Source organism: Diabrotica virgifera, chromosome 2 (assembly GCF_917563875.1).
Source record: "Diabrotica virgifera virgifera chromosome 2, PGI_DIABVI_V3a".
NCBI lineage: Eukaryota > Metazoa > Arthropoda > Insecta > Coleoptera > Chrysomelidae > Diabrotica > Diabrotica virgifera.
Genome location: NC_065444.1, coordinates 168,297,279 through 168,323,788, shown reverse-complemented (window position 1 = coordinate 168,323,788; position 26,510 = coordinate 168,297,279). Strand labels below are relative to the sequence as shown.

At 32.1% G+C, this 26,510-nt stretch overlaps 1 protein-coding gene across 1 annotated transcript in view; it reads right to left on the bottom strand.

Annotated features, from left to right (window-relative positions):
* The window catches only part of LOC114329736 (neuroligin-3-like), a 36,306-nt gene extending 33,042 nt beyond the window's left edge, over positions 1-3,264 (bottom strand). The window contains exon 1 of the mRNA XM_050644924.1: positions 3,148-3,264. Coding sequence (XP_050500881.1) covers positions 3,148-3,264 — 117 coding nt within the window. The remainder of the gene's footprint in view (positions 1-3,147) is intronic.
* Positions 3,265-26,510: the final 23,246 nt, after the last annotated feature.

Sequence of the window (26,510 nt, the reverse complement as noted above, 5' to 3'; positions counted from 1 at the left end):
CGTAAAGTTAATAATAAATGAGACAATTCAATAATTATGCTTCCCCTCCGCTTCCACTATTTTCCTCCTTAACTCGGAAAATATGGATTGCATAAAAAATTGTGGACAAGAAATTGTAGGAAATTGCGTTTCCAACAATTTTAGTTTCTACCGTTTTTGTCGAAAAGTTTAAAATGGCGGAGATATTAAGCAACAACGGTTCTCCTTTAAAATCAATATGGCGGCTAATACAACCGCGGGACTCAGTCGAGATTTTAAATTAACACTACTATTGATCTCCCCTAAAGGATAGAATTATAAAATTTGGGGCGGCTTGGAAAAAAGATTCAATTCAGTAATTATGCTCCCTCCACCACTTTTTACTATTTTCCCACTTAACTCGGAAAATATTAACCGCATGAAAAAAATTGTTAAAAAGAAATTGTAGGAAATCATATTTGGAACAATTTAAGTTGAAAATGGCGTAGATATTGAACAACAACAATTGCTACAAAATCAATCAGGTCTTACGCTCGCGCCATTATCGCATACATACTACCTTTAATATTAACTTTAGCAAAAAAATGAAAGAAACTAAAATTGTGTAGAATTAAATTCTCTCTATTTTTGTATGGGAACATTTTTGTCTTAAAACCAACAATAAACGAGATAATTCAATAATTAGGCTCAATTTATATAATATAACTGTCACTATTCTCCGCTATAACTCGGAAAATATCGATGGCACGAAAAAATAGTACAAATAGAAATGATAGAAAATTACATTTTCAACAATTTTGGTTGTTATACTTTTTCTCGAAAAGTTGAAAATGGCGGAGATATTGAGCAAAAACGTTTCTCGTTTAAAATCAAGATGGCGGCTAACGCAATGGCGGAAGTCAGTACAGATTTTAAATTTACACTACTATTGACGCCCCCTAAAGATTAAAAAAATAAAATTTGGGGCAGCTCCTAATGCAAGGTTAGGCCTGTTATTCGTCAAACGCGACTGGACTATTAGATTTTGGTGTAAGTGCCCATATTAATTTCTCTTGGCGCATCCACCAAATTGCAGTTTATGGTCCAGAGAGCACAGAGCGTTTGGGAAAGTACAACCAGAATTAAAAATGACTTCGCTACAGAGAAAGTGAAGGTAATCTTATCTTTTGCTGTCCATCAATTCAGCAGAGGTACGAAAGAAGTTTTTACCCTTTTTGAAAATCGAAGACAAATAATTAGACCACATATCGTTGGTTTGGAAGAAGAACGTTACAAGTCAAAAAGTTCTAATTTTCAGGAGCGATGTTTTAAAATTTTAATGTGTTAGTTTTCAGTATAATTTTGGCAAGGTAAAAAATAAGAGGTAAAATCTTTTACAATATTAAAGAGCCCATTATTATCATTTAAATATAAATAGAAAGACCTTTCTTGTTCTCACCTTTCTACCTATAATTATTAGCATTTGTAACAGTTTTTCTCAAAATTTGTTGAAATGTTACTGTATTGCTCATAATAATTCTATATAAACGAACATATCCTGTAAGGAATACTTACTTAAGACGAGATATAACTGTCTTGCATTAATATTAAATACAAAATCCACAAAAAATACGTTCCTTTTTTAACTTGTAACACTGTTCTCCAAAAAACACGTGGTAACACTTGACAAAGTCAAACTGTTATAAGTCGCATTCTTCTTAAAGTCCGTCTCCTATCGGAAGTTGGAAATGATCACAACTATTCTTATTTTACTGGCGGCCGCCCTAAATAGGTCGATGGAACTGCAGCCGAACCATTCCCTCAGATGTTGTTCTGAAGCTATTTTCTTTTGGCATTTTTACAATTTTAACTATTTAGAATGGGAAATAAGCCACAATATTATTAAAAAATGATTTTTATTAACGTTTCGACGCCCAAATCGGGTGCCGTTGTCAAAATACAAAATACTATTGTAAATAGTTAATTTTAATTTAATACCATTCTAAATAGTTAACATTCCCTCAGATTTCTTAACCAAGATATTCTGCGCCTACCGATACTTCTCTTACCCCTGATTTTACCCTGGATGATCAGTCTCAGCAGCGAGTATTTGTCACCTCTCATAACATGGCCAAAGTATTCAAGCTTTCTTCTTTTAACAGTAAGTACAACTTCACATCCTTTTCCGATCCGACGTAAAATTTCGGCATTCGTCACGTGGTCCTCCCAAGATACACGTAGCATTCTACGGTAACACCACATCTCAAAAGCTTCAATGTTTTTAATGCTGCCCATCTTCATGGTCCATGACTCAACTCCATATAATAAAGTGAAGAAGATATAACACCGCAGCATACGCACTTTCATATCAAGATTTATGTCACGACTACAGAGAAATATTTCATCTTGTTAAATGCTGATCTAGCTATTCCTATTCTTGCTCTTATTTCTTTTGTTTGATCGCCTGTATGATTCAGGCAAGCTCCAAGGTATTTATAGGAGGATACCCTTTCTATAACGGTGTTATTGACAACCAAATCATTCCTGGCGTGTGGATTAGGGTGGAGTGAAAATGAGATATATTTTTTTTTCAAAATTTCATTTTGCAATACCCGCAAAAAGGTGCCTTATAATATCCTAAAAATAAAAGGTAAATGATGTTTTTAATTATTTTAATATCTTTGGCCCTCTACCATCCCTTAAAGGGGTAATAATTTTTTTTTCAAAATTTCACTTTGCAATACCCGCAAAAGTTGCCTTATAATATCCTAAAAATAAAAGGTAAATGATGTTTTGAATTATTTTATCATCCTGGGCCCTCTACCATCCCTTAAAGGAGTAATAATTTTTTTTTCAAAATTTCACTTTGCCATACCCCCAAAAAGTTACCTTATATTATCCTAAAAATAAAAGGTAAATTATGTTTTGAAATATTTTAACATATTTGGCCCTCTACCGCCCGTTGAAATGGTATTAGGGCATTTAATATGTTTCCAAAGTTTCAATTTGGAACTATTACCTAATATATGTCATATAAGATAAAAAGTAAAGTAGAAAAAGGATTTATTATTATACTAAAAAACCACACAAACACAGCAGAGACGGACATTTGAACAATAATACTTTTTAAATAAAGAGCTGTAATAGCCATTATAGTCAGTTATAGCCACCATTCAATCACTACATCACCTTATAATCTTTTTTCGTTTCGAATGAGGGCATGATGCTCCTAGATTTAATTTTTGCTCTTATGAAGCCATCCCTAGCCGATTCACCAATCACCGACATAGACGCCTCAGTCACCATCTTAACACACCGTTCCACTGCCTGAGTATGACAGGGGAACTGAACGAAGTCCAAATCTGCCTAGGTATTATTGATGCATTGTTGGAGTGTTTGATTCAAAACGCCAGCTAAAATTGGAGGTGGGGTTACTTCACACGTCTGCCAGTTGATAACATCAATGTAGTCTAAGACATGGAAGTTCAGTTGTGGAATATGGAATTCTCTGACTTCTGTGGGAACAGAGACCATTTCTCTAGCTTTCAAAATTCTACGCAAAGCTAGTTCTCTGATATACCTTCGTTCATCAGTTAGCATGGCTAATAGCACGTTTTCGGGGTGACAATAATAAGCATTCCGTTGAATGACAGGATCAATAATATTTTTAAGATCATCACTTAAATAACGAGATGATAATATTATCTTAAATATATGCCTTGCTCCATTCGCGCACGAAGGTTCTTTCTTTATCTGGAACCAAACTGGGGCATATATCTTTACTATGTACTCAGCCAGAATTTTTAAATTTTCAGATGGACTTTCGGTTGCAATATAAAGTCTTAGCATTCTGTTTGCGGCTGTAAGCCATCTAGCGTGTGATAGTTTTCCTGGATTGCGAGTACTTAGATTTAAGGAGCACTGACCAGCCGAAATTGCAAGACATATTTCGTACATGTATTTCTGGTCGGTACTCAGATCACTATATTCCAATTCGGGCACAATGCAAGTAATTGCCTCAAAGTGTACAGGCGGCAGTGCCTCGCAGTTTTCAAGCAATTTACCTGTAGGTCCCGAATACTCACGAGGACCGCTTGTTGCACCATCAAGGAATGCGAATAAGTGACGCAGAGGCAGCTCATTCGCATGCAGTAGGCAGATTAACCATTGCAAAGGACGTCCCAATTTATTCTGTAAATTCGCAATAACACCGTTTTTTCTTCCGGTATTTGTGGCTATACCATCACAACCAACAGCTAAAACTTCGTTGAAGTTTAATCCATGTTTAATACAAAAATCATAGATTGCTGTCGCTATGTGCTTCCCAGTTCCAGAACTCGGCGTCACATGGCCCAAATAAAGAGAATTTGGTTCTTCTATCATAGATATATGTTCTTCGCTGATCGTTCTTTTATGATATCTGTCGCCACCTATTTCCTGTGAGAGCGTTTTGTCTTTTCTGCCATCAAAAAATATACTTTTCAAGCCTCCTCCACTTCCAGTTTGCAAATTTTTGAGTAAAGCACGTGTTTTCTGGCGCTCTCTTCGAATCTTGCTTCTATCAACAACTTTAGAACAATCATCCATTGTTACAATACAGATGTCCTGTAACGTTGCTGAAGCAATTGCTGCAGCACATCTATCAGAAATACCATATTGGTCACAGACCCGTGAGAGTGTTGGAAGTGTGAACCTCATTTGTCCAACTTCTGATGTTGATGGCTCCGTTGCAGAGAATATATTATTACTACTTTTTTTGAGTTCTGCAACTGCAACAATGTTAATAAATTGACCCTCATTACCATCGTCAATACTATCATCCATTATTTTAGCACTTTGACTACAGTCCCCTTCTTGCCATTGACGAAAGCGTTCTTCACGTTCGATTTCTGCTTTTTGTCTTTCAAGTTTCTTTCTTAATTTATTAGTCTCAATTATATCGACAGTTCCCATCCCCATTCTCCTATTTGATCTCTGGTCCAAAAGGAAAGACCGTTCTTCAGTTGGAACCTTACGTGACTTGACGCAACAACAAGAAGTAATTATTGGGCATTTACAAGCTGCGATATCAAACAGCCTCGTTGACTCGTGTTTAAAAGTTTTTACTTTTATGGTGTAGTTTTAATTACGTTTTTTTTGTGGATATCTGATAAGGCTACGATATGTATTATAATGCTTACCAATCAGTTGACGGATGCGTTCGTGTGACACTGTGGGAATCGAAGCTCTTTGCCAAATTTCTTCTATTTGATGTCCTAACTGTGGATATTTCCGAAACGTTTGGCTCTTGGCCGGATCGTTCATGGATTTATTTATGTTTAATATACAAATAACCTTTTATAATGTCTCCAATAGTTGGCAAAACGGTACTTTTAAGTTCTGAAGGGGCACCAAAAATGGGACATTCACTTTTACTTCTGGTTACAACTCTTCCAGTCACACCGTCAGCCATTATTACCAACGCTGTAATTAAAATATTCTACTAATATTGCAAAACAGAGCATTAAAAAAAATACCTGTTGCTAGGCAGGATAATCGCTGTAATTCTTCAAATGTCACTTGCGAATTAATAATGAAACGAAAGTCTAATATAAACACCAAAATATCCAAAAATAGGTTAAATAGTGGCACTTCGTACTTACTAAACACAAATAACAGACACCATGTAACGCGTTCGAATATTAAAATCGTATGAAGGCAGAATCAGATGATCAGATGATTCTGCATCATAACAATAAGACCGCCCTCCCGCCTTACTTAGCTACGGTGTTGTTTCCTTGGCAACGGCACGATCGTAGGGTCTATTTAGAAAATGATCGTAGTTATGTATTCCATAGGCGTAGTATGCAAATTAATTAATTAGGAAACAAATTATAAATTTTTTGACTTGCTCAAAACAAACGATTTTTTTCATTTTTGGAGAAAAACAAGCGTTGGTAGAGGGCCCAAGCAGTTGTTCGAATTTGTTCATATTTTGCAAGTGCTTTTTACTTATCAATAGGCAACTTTTGGCGGGAATTGCGAAACAAGATTTTAACTTTCATTTTTTCGCTCCACCCTAGTGTGGATCTTTTGTTATTACCATCCATTTAGTTTTTCTGAGGTTTAATGTAAGTCCGTAGCTGTTGCAGTAGTGGTTAATGCGTTCCATCAGTCGTTGCAGATCTGCAAGATTGTCTGCTAATATCACTGTGTCGTCAGCGTATCTCACATTATTGATTGTGTTTCCGTTGATCATTACACCACAACTAACCTCCGACAGAGCTTCTTTAAGTATGACTTCGCTATAAAAATTAAACAAAAGAGGAGACATAATACACCCCTGTCTTACTCCTCTACATATTTTGATCTCCTCAGTCATTTCATCATCGACCTTGACTTGTGCTGTTTGATTCTAATACAAATTAGTTATTATTCTAATAGCTTCTTAATCAATGTTCTTTTCGATTAGCAGTTGTCTCAGTCGGTCGTGTCGGACTCTATCGAAGGCCTTCTCAAAGTCTATAAAGCAGGCGTATACATCCTGATTGATATCCAAACAGCGCTGAAATAGTACGCCCACACCAAAGAGTGCTTCCCTCGTACCAAGGCCGTTCCTGAAGCCCATTTGTGTTTCACTTACATCTTCTTCAAGTTTGCGGAAAATTCTATTATGAATGATTTTTAGAAAAACTTTAAGCATATGACTCATCAAGGCAATCGTTCTGTAATCCGAGCACTCTTTTACATTTGATTTTTTAGGTATTAAAATGAATGTGGACCTTAACCAGTCTTGTGGTATTATTCCAGTATTAATAACTCGAGTATCATGCTCATCACTTCTCCATCAATAAGTTTTAATACTTCAACCGGTATTTCATCATGCCCTGGTGTCTTACCATCCTTGGTGTTTTTTATAACTCGCCATCTAGCGGTAATTACATGAGTGCAACTTCTGACAATTTTTCCCATAATAAAGTTTAACATTTAGAGTTGGTTAGAGGGTAAACCTCAAAAAGGTCAATTTTTGAGTTGCAGCGTTCTTCTTCCAAACCGGCGATATTTTGATAAACAAATAAAATGTCGAAGTTGTCAAATAATTCAAATATTCGGAAGCAGCGATAACAGCTGCAAACAGATATGAATAAGATGTACATAGCACTTAGAATTATTTCAGGAAATATAAATTACAGTGAACTCTCCCTTGGACGGACCGTAGTCGTTCCGCATAGAGTGCCCGTTGAAAAGAGGTATCCATTGAAAGAAAAAAATATGTTAACTATTTTTTTTAAATGAGTGCATGCATGTATATAGAAATATTGGTTTAACATTACATAAAACAAGTTGTGGATGACCAAGCAGCATTGTCTAGGAACAAAATAACTTTTCGATTTTCTCTCTGCATCCTTTTATCAAGTTTATTTAGCCAGTCTGTCATGATTTCCCTTGTCATCCACAACTTCTTATACGGAAAATTGTGCTGAAAATTTTCACGCCGACTCCGTGATTTTCTGAGTCTGCCTTTAAAAAGTTATAATACTCAAATACCATCAATACACAAATATAATACACAGATAGGACCACAATTTAAAAATATTTTTTAATATACAGGGCTACACGTATTGACAGGGTGACACAAACTTATGTTTCTTAAATGGAACACCCCGTATACAATTTTAAGATTCCTCAGATAATTTTAAGACAATTTTACACAATTCACCTAATCCGATAATGCTTCCTAAAGGAGCTAGGCCTCTTTGAAGATGGGGCCTTGTAAATAGATGTTTTTATATCTCCAGAACGCTTCCATTTCGAAAGAAAAAAACTGGTCCGTCTTTTTATCTTCCAGAGATAAATCGATTCCATCTATTACGAATCTCTAGTACCGGTCATAGGAGTCCGTTTTGGGTAGGGCAACGGTTATTTTATCTCATAACTTTTAAGCATTTTTGACACTAGATTATCAAATTGTGAGGTATTCTAGTACTAAAAGGTACTCTTGCTTTAAGTCGGTAGGACGAACCGTTTTTGAAAAAATCGATTTTAGAATTTTTCGTTTTTTGAATTTGAAAAAAAATTAAAAATAAAACAGTGTATTTACCGACTTAAAGCAAGAGTAACTTTTAGTTCTAGAATACTTCATAATTGAATACTCTACTGTCAAAAATGCTTAAAAAGTAAAGACTAATAAGTTATGAGATAAAATATCCGTTGATCTACCCAACACGGACGCCAATTGATAAAATAGATTTATCTCTAGGAGAGAAATAAACGTACCAGTTTTCATTTTTCTAAATAGTTTCTTTTAATTTTTTTTTTCAAATTCAAAAAAAAATTCTAATCGATTTTTTTAGAACCCGGCGTTATCCTACCGACGCAAGAGCAACTTTTAGTACAAGAATACCCCAGAATTTAATAATCCAGTGTCAAAAATGCTTAAAAGTTAAAGAGAGAAAATATATGCGATAAAATATCCGTTTCTCAACCCGAGACGGACGCCTGTGACCGGTACTAAAAATTGACAATTGATGGAATCGATTTATCTAAAAAAATTATTACAAGACGCCATCTTTAAAGAACTCTTGTCTAGCTTCCTTAGGAAATATTTTCGGACTAGGTGAATTGAGTTAAATTTTCTTAAAATTATCTGAGGAATTTTCGGTCATCGTTTGTTAGGAGAATTTCTGGACACCCTGTACAATATAATATAATAGGTTTCTTCTAGCATCAGTTTCAAATGGTTTGAAACCATCAGCGAATAGTGGACCAGCGCGAGTAGAGGGGATAGCACTGGTGACTGTATTATGTTCTCTCACTGACCAACTGTTTGCTGACGATTTCTGACTAGTTTGACTGTTTGCGAGAACAAACCTAATATAATTCCCTACTATAAACAGTAAATTGTAAACATTACTGATTTTTTTCCTAATTACTTTCATTGCGTTTACTTAGATAAAAATATGATCTAATCACTTAAAATAAAGATGTTACAGTGTAGTATTAGATTTTAAAGGTGTGTAAAAAATCCGAGACGTTACTCAGGAAAATAATATTTAATACAGTACGATTGTTTTAACGATATAAAAATTAATTTTTATGTATTCAATATCTTTGAGTTATCCTGCCACATTGTAAACGGTTTTAGATTAATATTTTTTAAGCATACTAGACATGGCATGACTAAGAAGATTGTGGTGATATGAATATGTCTGTATAACACCCTGAAATAATTTTACAGACTAAAAATCTTATTTTTATACACGAAATAACTCTACAACCATTCTGCCTATTTGTAAATAGATTTATGTTAACATTCTTGGATATGTGCCAAATGGCATGACTCATAAAATCGTGTAACTTTCCACGAATTTTCTTACACTTTTTTTAACTCTGTATAGTAAAAGGTGTAACTAAACATCCTGCCATTTTAAATAATGTCTATTTAAATTATTTATTTTATAATAAAATTTAATTTATGACTTAGAAAATCACGGAACCAGGGTAAAAATTTTCCACAGAATTTTCGAGTGCAGTTAAACATTAAGAGAGGTCATGCCAACATTTTTTTGATCATTTTGAAATAAATATGTTTAATTTATTAAGTTGGCAAAACTCAGAAAATTATGAAAATTTAATTATTTTCATCGCAGGTTTGTATATTTATATACTCTCTTAGACCTTTTGCAACCCTCCTGCCCAAAAAGCTTTCTTCATAAAATCGATAGTATCCTGTCATTCTATGGATATGGCAGGACTCAAAAATTCATCGCAACTCCCCATTTTTTTTTTCATGGAAAATCTAATTTTTACAGGAAAATGTCACAGGAAACCCATGGATTTTTCACAAGTTGTAAGTACCTTCTCTTATCTTTCAGTATTGCAAAGGGCAGGACTCAGAAAATCGTTGTTAAACTTCTGTATATATCTCCCCGTTTATAATGCAAAACTTTCATATAACTTTCTGCTGCAGTATTAATGAAATTAGAAATTTGAGTTTGCCTTGATAACTTTTATTATTTATTTAATAATATATACTTAATAATATAGACATAATTATAAAAAAGTAGATTTAAGCAAACGAAAACAAAAACAAAAAAGAGTTCTTACCAGTCCGCTTTTGTTTTCTCCGTAAAAGCTCAAAACGTGACAAGAATGAACCTCAGATTTTTGGTGTAGGCATTCCATATAAATTACTATAGGCGCACCCACCATATCGAAGATTTTTAGAGAGCACAGAGCTCAAGTTATAAAAGCACAACTAGAATTAAAAAATGGCTAAGCTACCCAGAGAGCGCAGGTAATGTTAACTTTTACTGACTATGTCGAAATAATTTCACAATCCACCAGAGTTTTGTATGAAATTTTTATTCTCTTTGAAGATAAAACCAAATGGTAGTTACGAAAAATCGAAGACACAGGTTTACAAAGGCAAAACATTTTGATAAAGAAATACAACTTCAAGTATATTCAAATGGGAAATAAACCACAATTTTACCTAAAAATGATTTTATTAACGATTCGACGCCCAAGTCGGGTGTCCTTGTCAAAATACAAAATAATACTAAATAAACAAAAATGTTGTTGCTTAGTAAAAAGTTCTTCTAATAATTTATTTAATCTGACTCATTTATATCGGCAATTCAGACACGTATTATATATACATTTTAAAGTAGACGACTTTAAAATGATATTGCCAATATTGATGAGTTGCGTTCCTGGGACGACTTTACTAAAAGATAGTTCATTCGATTACATGAAATCAATCCCAACTCAAGAATATCCGCCACAAAAAATCATAGCATGTGATCTGTCTTTAAAAAGACAACCAAATGCAACGGTGGCACTGAAATTCTCGCGTTAGAGATTCCATAGTAAATCACGAGGGAAAACCAGGAAAAACCTCGTGATACTATCCCGACATCGTAAGTATTTGGGTTTACATTTAGTTTACTCTCAAAACTAATACCAAATTCTGACTTGAGATTTTAAATTTTAAATAATACTAAAATACTAAATATGTACTAACTCGATATGTTACTGATTTACTAATTGTGGTATTTTCTTTCTATTGATTTCCTCCTTTAATATGGGTAACCACATCCTACTGCATTCTACCGAGGAATTTGCGACACAATTGGTTTCATTTAGCATAATTAGAGCCGCTTCTTTGATTTTTTTCTTTTTACTATCTGCTTCTTTTAGGACTATACTTGAATCTCTCCACTGCACTCTATGTTCATTATCCCATGCGTGTTGACATATTTGAGATCTATCAAATTCTCTATTTTTTATATAAGACTGATGTTCATTTACTCTAACGTCTAATGGTCTTGACGTTTCACCTATATAAAATTGTTCGCATTCACAAGGTATTTTATAAATACAATTCTTTGTTCTTTCTTGTTCACTGTTAGGTTTAGTTTTAGATAGAATAGATCTCAATGTGTTTGTTGTTTTGAATGTTGTTGATATGTTGAATTTATTTCCTATTGTTTTAAGTTTCTCGGATAGTCCTTTTACATATGGTATTGATATTTTCCTCGTATTATTTCTTGTGAATGTTGTAGGATCCCGTTTTAAGTTGTTCTGTTCCATTCGATCCAATCTTGACAAATCCTTATTTATAAACGATATGGGATAATCATTTTTTAATAAAACAGATGTTAACAATTGTTTTTGTTCTAAAAATGAATTTTCGTTAGAACAAGTAATTTTGGCTCTAACATATAAGGATTTAATGATTCCCTTTTTAACGTTGATGTTATGATTTGATTTGTAATTGAGATATCTGTTGGTGTGTGTTAGTTTTCTATACACTTGAGTCTCATATCCAGTATCCTTCTTTGAGACCAAAACATCGAGGAAAGGTAGGGTGTTATTGTATTCCTTTTCCATTGTAAACTTTATTGTCTCTTCTTGATCGTTTATAATATTCAGGAACGTATCCAACAATTCCGATCTATGAGGCCATATGGCAAACACATCATCTACATATCTTTACCATACTGTGGGTTTTAAATTTTGTTTAGAAATGATATTAGTTTCGAAATCCTCCATAAATATATTAGCCAATAATGGAGATAAAAAAGAGCCCATTGTGAGACCAAAATTTTGTTTATAGAATTCATTATTTAGTTGAAAATAGGTATTATTAGTACATAATGTCAATAACTCCATTATAGCTGATACATTTAGTCTTGTCCTAGTTGTTAATGTATTATCATTTTCTAATTTCGTTTTGATTATGTTTAAAGTTTTATCTAATGGTACATTTGTAAATAAACTGTTTATGTCAAAACTTACTAAAATATTATTTGGATTAAATTCAATATTTGATAATTTGTTTAAAAAATGTTGTGTATTTTTTATAAATGTGTCATTATTATTTGCAAATGGTTTTATAATATTTAATAAAAATTTTGATAGTTCACTACAAGGAAAATTGATGGTACTACAAATAGGTCTAAGTGGAATATTTGCTTTGTGAATTTTCGGTACTCCATAAAAATGTGGTGTCTTACTGTAATGAGGTGTCATTAATTTTCTTTGATAGTACGTTAGGTATTATTTGCTTATTTTATTATTTGCTTATTTTCTATACACTTGAGTCTCATATCCAGTATCCTTCTTTGAGACCAAAACATCGAGGATTATTTGATATATAACCAAAACCATTTGCTTATTATTCTTTGCTTATTTCCCATTTGAATATACTTGATTATAAAAATGCCACAAGAAAATAGCTTCAGAACAACATTAAAAATACAACTTCGATGATATCAAAGAATTCAAATACTTAGGAGCAATGATAACAGCTAAAAACGAATATGAAAAATATGTAGCACCTAAAATAATTTCAGAAAATACGAGTATAGCCTATTACCCCCTAGCGACGCTGCTTGAATCAGAATTGTTTCTAAAGCTAGCTAAAACAAATAGTCCAGGAAGCGAAGCTTTTCACCCCGCAATTTTTACAGAATAGATCAATTTGCTTTAAAATTTGAGAATAAGTAGTGGATAGTCCAAGGGTCAAAATCTATATTATGACGAAAGGCGCTTTTATTACGGGAGTGGTTTCCACCCCAACGCGAGGGTGGAAATTATTTATTATATTTTGACCGCAAAAGTTGATAAAAACATTAATTTTAAGCAAAAAATGTTCTATACATTCTTTGATTTTTTAACCGTATCTTTCATACTAGAAAGTTTCGTAAAAACGAATTTCGTAGGTTTTTACAAGATCTATAAGGCTATTAATATTAAATCCTTTTAAAACCCTCAGTCGCAAAAAGGGGTGACTTTGAAAGGGTTGGTAAAGGCGGTTTTGGCATGTTATTATAAGTTTTAATTGTCAATAGCTCACTCAAATTTTGCCGTAAAATTTTTTTTGCAAACTAAATTCTTGGAAATTAATTAAGCTACAATTTTATTTTCAAATATTTTTTCGTATCTTTGATCCGAGTTTTTCTATTCTGAAGAAAAGGGCATTATTTACCAAACTACAAAAATTCGTTATTTGCTTTTAACTCCATTTTTCTAAAACTAATCATTCTAATCTGGTCAAACTTCTAGAACCTATTAATGACACACAAATAAAGAAGACCAAATAATAAGGTTAATGACTAATTTTAATTAGGGTGGTGAGTAGAACAAACTTTTCCGGTAAAAAAGGGACTGACATTCTTTTTATTAAAAGTCCCTTAATTTTTGAGCTAGAGACTATTCTTATATTTCTGGAGATAGATATTTTTAAATACTTTAAATTTGTTTGAACAAGTTCTCCTTGAAAAATGCATAGTTTTCCCGTCTGTTGACTTTGAAACAACAATATTTAGCATTTGACGAAGAAGAGCTAACTTATAATAAAGTATAGCGCGATTACTATTGGTCTTAAAGAAAATTTAAAAAATAGGTTTTGTTTATTTTTTCAAAAGGTACATTTGTGTTAAGCAAAGTTGTTTTGATAAAACAAAAACTTTTTGAGTTATTAGCAGAAAACTGATTAAAAACATTGAGTTTTCGATATAAAACTAACACTTTAGATAGCGAATAAATCGAAAACTATTAATTTTATCAAAAAAATGTATAGAACAGAACGTTTTTGCTTAGAATGAATGTTTTTGTCAACATTTGGGGTCAAAATAAAATAAAAAAATTCCACCACCGAGATGGGGTGGTAACCACCCCCATGGTAAAAGGGCCATTCGGCCTCATATAGATTTTGATCCTTGGACTATCCACTACTTATTCTCAAATTTCCAATCAAATCGATCCATTCTGTAAAATTGCGAGGTTTTGTCCTATTTTAAGCTTCACTACTTAGACTAAAACGTGCATAAAATTATAACTCACCCCACAATAACGTATGGAAGTGAAACGTGGACACTGAACCAGCGTAAAACAATAAATTTAGTAGTATTATAACGGAAGATTCTCTGGAAGAACTTTGGGCTTTTCTTCTTCTTTAAGTACCGTGTCCAAATTCTAGGCGTTGGTAGCTTCCATGACAATTTGCCGATATCGTTCTCGATCTTGTGCGGCATGTAATAGTTGATCTGCTGATAAGTCAGTCCATTGATGAAGGTTTCGGAGCCATGAATATTTCTTCCTACCAATTCCTCTTTTTCTGTCGATTTTTCCATTGAGTATTAACTGCAGCATCCTGTACTTGCTACCTCTCATTATAACCGAGATATTCAAGTTTTATCTTTTTATCATCTTGATTAAGTCACCTCTGTTTGAAATGCGTTGAACCCAAGATATTCTGAGCATTCTGTGATATGAACACATCTCGAAGGCTTCTAATTTGTTCATCATGTTAACCTTTATAATCCAGGTTTCACCTCCATTCAGTAATAAAGGATACACATAACATTTTAGGAATTTGATATTTAGTTGTAAACTCAGCTGAGAGTTGCTCAGAACAGATCTAAGTTTCATAAATGCTCCTCTTGAAATTTCTATACGAGTTTTAATTTCTTCATCCGGATTTAGTGTCTCGTTCATCCAACATCCTAGGTATTTAAAATGGTTAACTTTTGTTAAAGTTTCATTATTGACAATTAGTTGCACAAGGCCGAAGTCTTGTTTACTAACCACAAGTAAACTTGTTTTTGTTGTATTTATCCCAAGTCCGTTATTGGAGCATGGTTCTCAGAGTATGGCAACAGCAGAAAATGCCTAGAGAATGGAATGGAAGCGTTATAATACCCATACATAAGAAGAGAAATAAAGAGCAATTCCGAAACTACAGAGGCATATCGCTTATTAGTACAGCGTATAAGATTCTATCAATTATCTTACTAAAGAGACTCACTCCGTATTCTGAAGATATTCTAGGCGACTACCAATGCGGCTTTCGAAGTGGAAGGTCAACAATAGATCAAATATTTACCATCCGACAAATATTAGAAAAAAACTGGGAATTCAACCGAGATGTACACCAAATCTTCGTAAATTTCCAGCAAGCACATGACTCGATAAAAAGAAGCAGACTATGGCTAGCAATGCTAGAAATGGGAATACCAAGAAAATTATTGCAGCTCACTCAAATGTGCGTGGCAGACTCATATGCACAGGTAAAGATAGGAAACAGAACATCGATGCCATTTAGTATAACATCAGGGCTTATACAAGGAGACCCTTTATTACCATTGCTATTCAATTTGGCTTTAGAATACGCAGTAAGTAAAATATCGTCTGAACTAACAGGGGGATTCGCAAATCGAAGATCAAAACTATTGTTGGCCTTTACCGATGATCTAGATGCAGTCGCTCATTCTACAAGAGACGTAAGAGAGGTGTTTTCACAGCTCGAGGAGGAAACAGGTAACCTGGGCCTTCGAATAAATGAAGAGAAGACGAAATATATGCTGGTGACCAAAAATCCAAGACCAAGAGTTAGGCAGAACGTAACTATTAATGACCACAACTTTGAAGTAGTAAAAGAGTTTAAATATCTGGGAGCAGTAATCACAGAGGACAATCACATAGAAAAAGAGGTCTCAGCAAGAATAGCTGCGGGAAATAGAGCATTATACTCCCTATCATCATTATTAAGATCTAAGCTGCTGAAAAGACAATCTAAATTAAGACTGTACATGTCAATTATTCGCCCAGTTGTTACATATGGGAGTGAAACATGGACTCTACATCAGCGAAATAAATAAATTGCTAATATTTGAAAGGAAAGTCCTCAGAATGATATTTGGTACTCAAAGAGATGAATTGACAGGAGAGTGGAGAAGGCGCCGCAATGCTGAATTGGTGACTCTATATGGTACTGAAAACATCGTCAGACATATAAAAGCTAATCGGATAAGATGGGCAGGTCATGTAGTAAGATCAGAGGAAGAGAGAGTGCTAAAGACAGTGTTCTTCGAGAGACCAGACGGTAGAAGATCAGTGGGCCGTCCCAGAAAAAGATGGAAGGATGATGTTGAAACCGATCTATCTAGGATTGGGGTACAACAATGGCAAATCGATGCGCAAGATCGCAGGCGATGGAGGGCCATAGTGGATGCGGCGAAGACTCACTCCGAGTTGTAAAGCCAGTCAAAAAGAAGAAGAAGAAGAAGTTATTGGAGCATTCTGTCACTCTGGGCACTGCAGAGACAAAATAATAGGAGTGGAGACGAAGACATAACCAGGAACCCCAAGCAGTTTATCGTGACGGAAATATATTACGATACATCATTAAGGCCAATCGTATAAAATGGGCGGAATATGTACGGAGATGAAATAATAAAAGACTAATAAATATACTCTTCTCGGAGAGACCCAGTGGCAAAAGATCAGTTGGTTGTAAATGAAAAAGATGGAAGGATGCAGTATCGGGTGGTCTACGTAATATGAGGGTATAACAATGACATATTTTTGCACAATGCCGACAAGCGTAGAGGAAAATAGTAAATACATACAAGACTCACTGAGAATTATAGGGCTAAGAGAGAAGAAGAGGAAGAAGTTGTATCATGGTATGGTGTTTAGAACATTTTCAGCCACATCAAATAAAAAGGTATAAGTATCGGTCGACCACGCAGACGATGGAGTGACAACCTTGCATACAGACATCAATCCGCCAATGAATAGACTTGCTTATAGACCGGTCTAGTTAGACTCAGAAATAGGAATGAGGTTACAGTAATTACCATCAACCTGAAAATTGGCAGGATTATTCAAAATACCATCATAAATGAAATCTAAAAAGTCCTCAAAAATCCGACCCGAGCTTAAAAATTTACGCGGGGTCAAAGGTCACCAAATATGGTTTTTAGCGATTTTCAGCGATTAGTTCTAATAAAAAATGTAGATTAGATAATTATCTATAAACAACATCATAATACTTTTTTTTTGTAAGAGTCACCGTTTTTGAGATACAACGATTCAAAAAGTTGAAAGAGTTCTAATCGTCATAATATGTATTAGTATATCACGTATATACATCACTGAAGCTGTAATACAATTAAACATAATATTCTATCGGTCAACTTAACTTATAGTACACATAATAATATAAGATATTATAAATAAGATAATGTTTCTACTATACAGGTTGCGGTCTCTTCCGAGGGATGCAATGTATAAGCTGTATTATATTACAGTGCAAACAAAAAAATCTTTATAAAGTGAAGTTTACAAAAATTGTAAATTGATATGACAAAGTATTAACTTATAACAATTCTTCTTACTTATATATAAAGATGGGTTTTGTCGGAATAAACACGTTCTATCGGTACGTCGGCTAATCTAATCACCCTACCTATTCTTTTCTCAGAAGGGTTTGAACATAATAATGAAAGCCAACTTTCTAGGCTAAATGTTTATTGCTAAGTACTAATAAACATTTCAATATACAATAAACTTTATGCAAATTTAGTTTGTTTACTCTTATGAAATCCTTCAGGTAGATGACACCCTCAAGGTATTAATTAGTCTTGAGTACTACACCGGAGTAAAAATACGTGTTAAACCTAATTTTTCTTGAATATGCTGAAGTTTAAAAAAAAATAATTCAACTGTCATTCTTCTCCCTATGTATGAAGCGCCTAAAAAACTATGTACTTAGATAAGTTTCTATAGGCATGTTTCTTTAAAAATACTCGAAATAAAAAAAAGTGCAATTTTCTTGTCTTCCTCCATTCTCAGCGGCTGCTCATCAACATCTTTTTCGGGTATATTACCAAGTTCAAGTGTAGCTTAGTTATCAGCTAGATCTAAAAGACTGGGAATGGAAATTAGTCGACAGTTTATTAGAACCAATTCAAACTTTACTTCCTCCTACGCCGGATAAACTCCTGAACACAATTTTTTGCAACTGTAAAAAGGGATGTATCGCTAAATGTGGTTGCAAAAAGTTGGACTGTTTTGTTCGGTAGCATGCACTAATTATCAAAACCGGTCGTTCTCCAATGTTGAATCACCAACAATTGAGGATTCATTTGATTCTATCGAGGAGCCATGCCATGTGTTATTATTGGGGCAATTTACTTGCATTCAGGATGAACAAGAAGAAGAAGAACAAAAGGAAGAAAAAGAAGAACAAGGAGAAGAGGAAGCAGAAGTATTTGAAAATTATGAACCAGTTGGATAAATTTAGCTACTCAAAGGTGGTGTGGAAACGTGTGCGCATATTATGACGATTATAACTTTTTGAATCGTTGTATTAGGCTATTGATTATGTTCAAAATAAGAAAGCTAAAAGGAACTACAACGTTAACGGGATTTTATTGTCTCATATGGTCAACAGACATCTATATTTGAAAAAACCGCGGAGTGCTACCATTTAAATGGGTGCGTTTTTGAGAAAGGGGTGAATTAGTCCCTAGGCACAGGGTGAATTAAGGTGAGTTCCATTCATTTTTGGTACAAACACTTCTACAGGAAAATTGTTCCAGGATAAATTTACTATCAAAATATCATATTTTAAAGTCAAAAGTATTTTTTTTTTACAAAAATACATTCAAAAGAAAAGCAAGAAAAAAACTCGAAAGAAAGCAATTTTGTTTTTAGCCCCATAACTTTTTTCCACAGGGATATAGGTATAGGCATTGCTTCAGCAAAAAATAACTTCCATCCATTCTCATTAAAATGAGGTTCAGTAGAAGACTCTAGGATATACAGTTTCCAAAAGAGAATTTTTCAAAGTTTGCCGCTCACAGAATTTTTGAGCCATTTTCCCAATTATTTCGCAAACATTGTTCTGTAACTTTTTTCTACGCATTTCTAGGTATATGCAGTGGTATTTAGTAGAAAGAGAACTCAATTACCTTTAAAAAGGTCTACAGTGTAAGATCGTACGTCTATTTTTAAACAAGTTGTGCTTTTTCAAGATTTTATGCTTTTAATGATTTTTGATATTTTTTATGATTATTTTTTAAATTTCTCAATATGACTTGTTTTCTTGTACATTTAAGTATATACGTTCTGGAATAAAAAAAGCTTATTTTCTTTACTTTAAAATGGTGTATTGCAATCGCCTCTAGGACTATTTTTAAACAAGATATCCGTAGGATATCCAAGGGTATCCGTAATTTGAGAAAAAATTTAAAAATTTTTATTTTTTCAATTAGAAGAGTATAATTACATATTGTACCATAATTTTTAATTCCAAATAACTTTTCTTAATAACACTTTTCGATATTGTGAAATATAAGGGTACTTTACTCTTGAGTAAAATTCATATTTTTTAACATACCTCGTACACTATTGATAAAACTTTATATCTGATGATTACATCTTAGGTTTTAGACTATGCAGAGCATTTTCTAAAGAATAATTTTTTTCATAAAGTTAATAATAAAAAGTTTTCCATATGGTTCCAACTTAGTGTGACCTATTGCATGTGTATATGTCAAACTTTGAAAAAGCATATCTTGTTTAAAAATAGACCTAGAATTTTTTACAATACACCATTTTAAAGCAAAGAAAATATGCTTTCGTTTTTATTGCACAATGTGTATACCTAAATACACAATAAAAAAGTTATAATGAGAAATTTAAAAATAATCGTAAAATATATCAAAAATCATTAAAAGTGTAAAATTTTGAAAAACCATATCTTACTTAAAAACAGTCATACAGTCTTCTACGATAGACCATTTTAAAGGTAATTGACTTTTCTTCCTACTAAATGTAACATTGCATATACCTAAAACTGCGTAAAAAAAGTTACAGAACAATATTTGCGAAGTAACAAGGAAAATCGCCCAAAATTGTTGTGAGTGGCGAAATTTGAAAAATCATATTTTGGAAACTATAAATCATTCAGACTTACACCAAACTCCATTTTAAATAGCAAGGATGGAAGTTTTTTTTCTGTTAAGCAATGCATATACCTATATCCCCGTGGAAAAAAGTTATAGGGCAAGAAACAAAAATGCTTCCTGTCGTGTTTTTTTCTTGCTTTTCTTTTGAATATATTTTTGTAAAAAAAAAAAAATATTTTTGACTTTAAAATGTGACATTTCGATAGTAAATTTAACCTGGAACAATTTTTCTGTAGACATGTTTGTACCAAAGGTGAATAGAACTCACTCTAATTCGCCCTGTGCCTAGGGACTAATTCACCCCTTTCTTAAAACGCACCCCTTTAAATGGTAGCACTCCGCGGTTTTTTCATACATAGAGGTCCATTGACTCTATAAAACAATAAAACCCCGTTAACGTTGTAGTTCCTTTCTAAAATACATAATCAACAGCCTATATCTCAAAAACTGTGGCTCTTAGGAAAAAAAGTAATAAGACATTTTTTATAGATAATTATCTAATCTACATTTTTTGTTAGAACTAATTAGTTTTGTTAGAACTAATTTTGTTAGAACCGCGTAAATTTTTTAGCTCGGGTCGGATTTATGAGCACTTTTTAGATTTCATTAATGATGGTATTTTGAAAAATCCTGCCAATTTTCAGCTTGATGGTAATTTTTGTAACCTCGGATGTGTAAGTTGACCGGAGTATTATAAAGACGACGAATAAGAAGAACATATAGTCCAGTAAGGATCTGTGAAAAAACGTCTATTTTTGGATGTGAGAGGTGGCATTCGGATTTTTGCAGATAAAGTTACGTGACACCTTCAGTAATAATAATTGACTTATGCTCCTTCTCAAATATGCCCGGAACATTAATAAAAAAATTAAAATATTTAAAAACTTCGAAAAACGTCGATTTTTTTCTGCTTTCTTTGCTTATAACTTTAAAAGGATTCGTTTTGGAACCAATCCGTAGAGAAATAAAATAAAGATAATTGAATTTTGCATGATATACGACTGGTCAAAAATGTCTTAACGTATTACCTTTTCTGCAATATAGCAATAAATACAAAATAAGGGGGCAAAATACGCCTTTTATTATTCAATGTTTTTAACCACTTTGGTGGCAATTAGAACCTTAGTAATTCGCTTAGGAAATTACTTGTAATATACTTAAACAGTGTACCAAATTTCATTAAAATCGACTTAATAGATTTTGCATAATTTTGCAATCTAAATGTTTTTAAAAAAGCTCAAATTTTTTAAAATCTTTCTGAACAAAAAGTAGACCATTTAGAAGTTGTCTAATTTTTTTACATATCAAGAGGTGCTCTACCTATCTAATACACTTTACAGATTTAAAATCGGATTATTTAAGGGGTCTCAGCAATGTTTTAAACTTATAAACAATTTTTTGGCTTATAAACAAATAGCTTTGTTCAATAATAAAAAAATTAATTTTTAGCAATGCAAATAATTAAAACCGGTATAATTTGACTTAAGCTTTCAAATGCTGTCAGCAGAATTGCTATTTTATTTTTTAATCAAAAGTTATTCGCGTTCAAAAATTACAATTTTTCGAATTTTTGAAAGTTCCACTGCGTTTATCTCGAAAACTATGCATCCTACGAAAAAACTTGTAAGAACATTTTTTGCTTAGAATTACCCAAGAAATACAAAAAAATGTTTTATTTTGCGAAAAAACAATGTTATGTAATTCCTCAAGTTCTTTGTTTATAACAATCTTTTCGACATCCGGATCAACTGTTACCCAAAAAAATCGTGTTCTACGGGTCAAAAAGTACATAAAAATCTTGGGCAAGTCCATCTAAATAAAGGAGCCCGTAGCACAACCTCCTGGCCACAGGACTAATTTGTTTATAAGCCAAAAAATTGTTTATAACTTATTGCTGAGGCTGATTAAACAAGCCGATTTCAATTCTGTAAAGTGCATTAGATAGGTGGAGTGCTTCTTTATATGTAAAAAATTGACAAATCTTTGTATGTTCTAGTTTTTGTTGTGCAAGATTTTAAAAATTTTTAATTTTTAAAAAAAAGTTTAGATTGCAAAATTATTATTCAAAATCTAGTAAGTCAATTTTAATGAAATTTGGTGTACGGTTTTAGCACATTGTGTAACAATGTGCTAAATGTTAAATGTTACAAGTGTAACCTAAGTGATGGAAAATCATTGAATAAGGACAGGCTTGTTTTGCCCCCTTATTTTATATTTATTACTATTTTGCAGCAAGGGTGATAAATTAAGACATTTTTAGTCAATCGCATCTGATAGAAAATTTAATTATCTTTGTTTTATTCCTATACGGCATTGTTCCAAAATGAATCGTTTTAAAGTTATAAGCAAAAAAAGTAGAAAAAAAACGAAATTTTTTGAAATTTTTAAATATTTTATTTTTTTTATTAATGTTCCGGGCATATTTCAGAAGAAGCATAAATCAATTATTATTAACGAAGTTATCACCTAACTTTATCCGCAAAAATCTGAATGCCACCTCTCACATCCACCTAAAAACAGATCCTTACTGGTCTAATATTTTGCTAGATAAAACAATGTTGAGATAAAATAGTATCCACTTAAATTTAATAATAATGTGAAATCTTTACAAGCGGTGCAGATAATATAAACTTTAATTAAATTTATTTTACAAAGTAAATCAATCTGAATTTATTTTACCCAGCGGTTTAACCAAAACACTATTAATACTGTAAATTACAATATTCTAACATTCTTCATTTTTGTAATAACTACTTTACTCAAATCCCAGTTGGTAACTCAATATTTGTCACATTAATAATGCAAAACTTTCATATAACTTTCTGCTGCAGTATTAATGAAATTAGCAATTTGAGTTTGGCTCGGAAACTTTTATTATTTATTTAATATTTCTCATATTTAGCTTTGCTAACTGACATAATTATAAAAAAGTAGCTTTAAGCAAACGAGAACAAAAAACAAAAAAAAGAGTTCAGACTTTTAAAGTTAAATCAAGTATACAGTAAAGAATTTAACAGAAGAATGCACTTTAACTTTCGTATGGGTATAAGACAAGACATCTGGATTGAAAAGTTCGTCTTTTATAAAAAATACAAAGATTGGATCGTTTAAATCTGGGAAATATACATTTCTCAAATGGAAATATCCATATACAGGGATTATAGGAAGTCTGTAAATTTTAAAATGCATTTTAGATAGTTTTTATACAGGGTGATTGATTAGTAGGGTAAAGCTCAATAGCTCCGCTATAGTAATATATAGCAATAAAAGTTAATAACAAAAATTTTAGCCACCTTTAAGCTTCACATTACAAAATTAGTAAAAATGTAACAGGGTGTTCGATAACACAGTGGCAGACCTAACTTTTGTTTTTTTAAATGGAACACCCTATATTTTATTTTATATTCGAAATTCTGTTAACTTCTCCATCACAAAAATATAAAGGTTTGTAATTTTATACAGGGTATTTACAAAATTATAACCAATTTTGTATGAAAATCGTAACAAGTTCAACTCCCTGTATAAATAAAAATAAGCACAACAGCAATGGCTTATTAACGCCATATTTTTTTATTTATTATCAAAATTTTTAAGAAATATTGATATTGCTAATTTTCTTTATATCAAATACAGGGTGAGTCAAAACGCAAGTACATTATTTTCTCAGTAATGTTAAATGGAACACCCTGTATTTTATATCATTATTGAAAAGTAACATTAAGGTACTTTAATTTTTATATAGCATTCCCTATGCCCAAATTTATTACTTTTCGAGATATTTTCATTTTTCAGAGCAAATTATTTTAGGTGTTTAAATTTATCTAAATTTTAAGTAAGCCATGACTGAATTGACAATTGAAGATTACCGATTATCAATCCGATAATCAATTTAACACTGTAGCAAATAAAGAAATAAAAATAATTTATTAGTAATACATTTTACAAACAAAAACACAACCACTACATGCAATATTTTGAAACAAATAAAAACTATCTTTTTATGTAAATGCAACAAATAAACAAAAAAAAAAGAATGTGTGTGTACTTTGTACGCACGTAAGAAGTTATACTTCTATTACATGATTATATAATTATAAATGAAATTAATACACTTTTTATTTATATTTTATTTAAATATAAAACTAATTTATACTTACTACTTCTCAAACATTTTTATTAAAACAGTGCCAAAAATTAAAATAATAAAATAATAAAACACACATAAACACATTAAAAATGCCACTGATTTCTGAACATTAACTGTCGGAAAATTTTTTAACTAAATACGTATTTTCTGAAAATAAAATTATATAATAAATATACTTACAATCATAAAATGTATAAAAAAAATAAAAAAATAAAAGTTTCTATTGGGATTTGAACCAACTTACCAGCGCGGCTGGTATTGGCGTTGTATTGGGGTTCACTCGCATTTTACGCTTCGCCACGGAGACAGTGTGTCATTATGTGCGAAGATCGACTAACTAAACGGATTATACTTTTGACATTTTTGCATTATGTAAATCAAATTATTTTGATTTTGAATTGAAATGATTTAGAATTGAAAAAATACAACAAAACATAGTGTAAGAAACAATGTATTAGGTGAATATTGATAGAAATTTTGATGGTAATCAAATTATGTAAATAAAAGTATTACATACTATGTATTTTGGTAGGTTCAAATGATAGTTCAAATGATATTACATACTATGTATTTTGGTAAGTACCTATGATACATTTACAATTATTACGTACCTGTTGCTTTAAAAACTATTTAAAAATCACTACAATTATAAACTTTTTTGTTTTGCCATATTGTATAATTTTTGTCATGTCATTTGAACATCCAATCAGAACAAAGTTGTAATGCGACTGCGCCGGAATCAAAGGTTTTAATCCTATTAAAATTCACCCTCTATCGCGCGTAAAGAAGTATACCTTCAAAAATTAGTAATACATTTTACAAAAAAACACACAAACACGAAATACATTATTTTGTGAAGAAAATTAAACACTACTTTTTTATGTAAATGTAACAATGTAACAAATAAAGAACGAAACATAATTTATCAGTAATACATTTTGCAAAAAAACATGTTTGAAAAATTAGAAGCTACTTTTAATAAAACATTTTTAATATTTAATTACATAAGGTGTTCAAAATTATCTCCTAATACATTTATGTACGCCTAAAAACGATCATTGAATGAGCTACTTACTCTACGGAGCATTTGTAAATTAACACATCGAAATAAACTTTGTATTCTATTTTTAATCTCATCCCTTGTTGTTGGAGGTATTTTATAAACTTCATTATTAACGTAACGCCAAAAAAATCAGTCCAGTTTATTAAATTCTGGTGATTTGGGTTGCCACGCTACTGGTCCATTGAAAAATGAAAATATCTCGAAAACTAATACATTTAGACATAGGGAATATTGTCTAAAAATTAAAGTACGGTAATGGTACTTTTCAATAGTGATATAAAATACAGGGTGTTCCATTTAAAATTACTGAGAAAATAATGTACTTGCGTTTTGACTCACCCTGTATTTGATATAAAGAAAATTAGCAATATCGACCATTCTTGAAAATTTTGACAATACGTTAAAAAATATGGCATTAATAAACCACTGTTGTTTTGCTTATTTTTATTTATACAGGGAGTTGAACTTGTTACGATTTTCATATAAAATTGGTTATAACTTGTAAATATCCTTTATAGCATAAAAAAACCTTTATATTTTTGTGATGGAGAAGTTAACAGAAATATAGGGTGTTCCATTTAAAAAAACATAAGTTTGGTTTGCCACTGTGTTATCGAACACCCTGTAACATTCTAACTAATTTTGTAATGTGAAGCTCAAAGGTGGCTAAAATTTTTGGTAACTTTTATTGCTATCTATTACTATAGCGGAGCTATTGAGCTTTAACCTACTAATCAATCACCCTGTATGTAGGAAAAGAATAAGATGATAAATAATAATAATAAGTTATGCCATGCCTCTGTGTAAACTGTTTGGTCTCCATTTTTATGAATAAATACAATTTTATTTACTAAGCTATTTATACTACAGGCCAGATTAATTACGCCATGTTTTAAAAGTTCAGAAGGAATGCCATTTGTTTCAGGAGTTTTGTTTTCATTCAATTTTTGTATTGCTTTGATGAATTCTTCCTCTGTTCGGATGTTATCGTTCTCTTTCGACGTCCACGCCTTCGAGCTGGATATCTGTTTCTTACAACTATTTCTCGTTATTCGTTGTGGAATCATTAAAGTGAACAGACGATCCTTAAAACCAC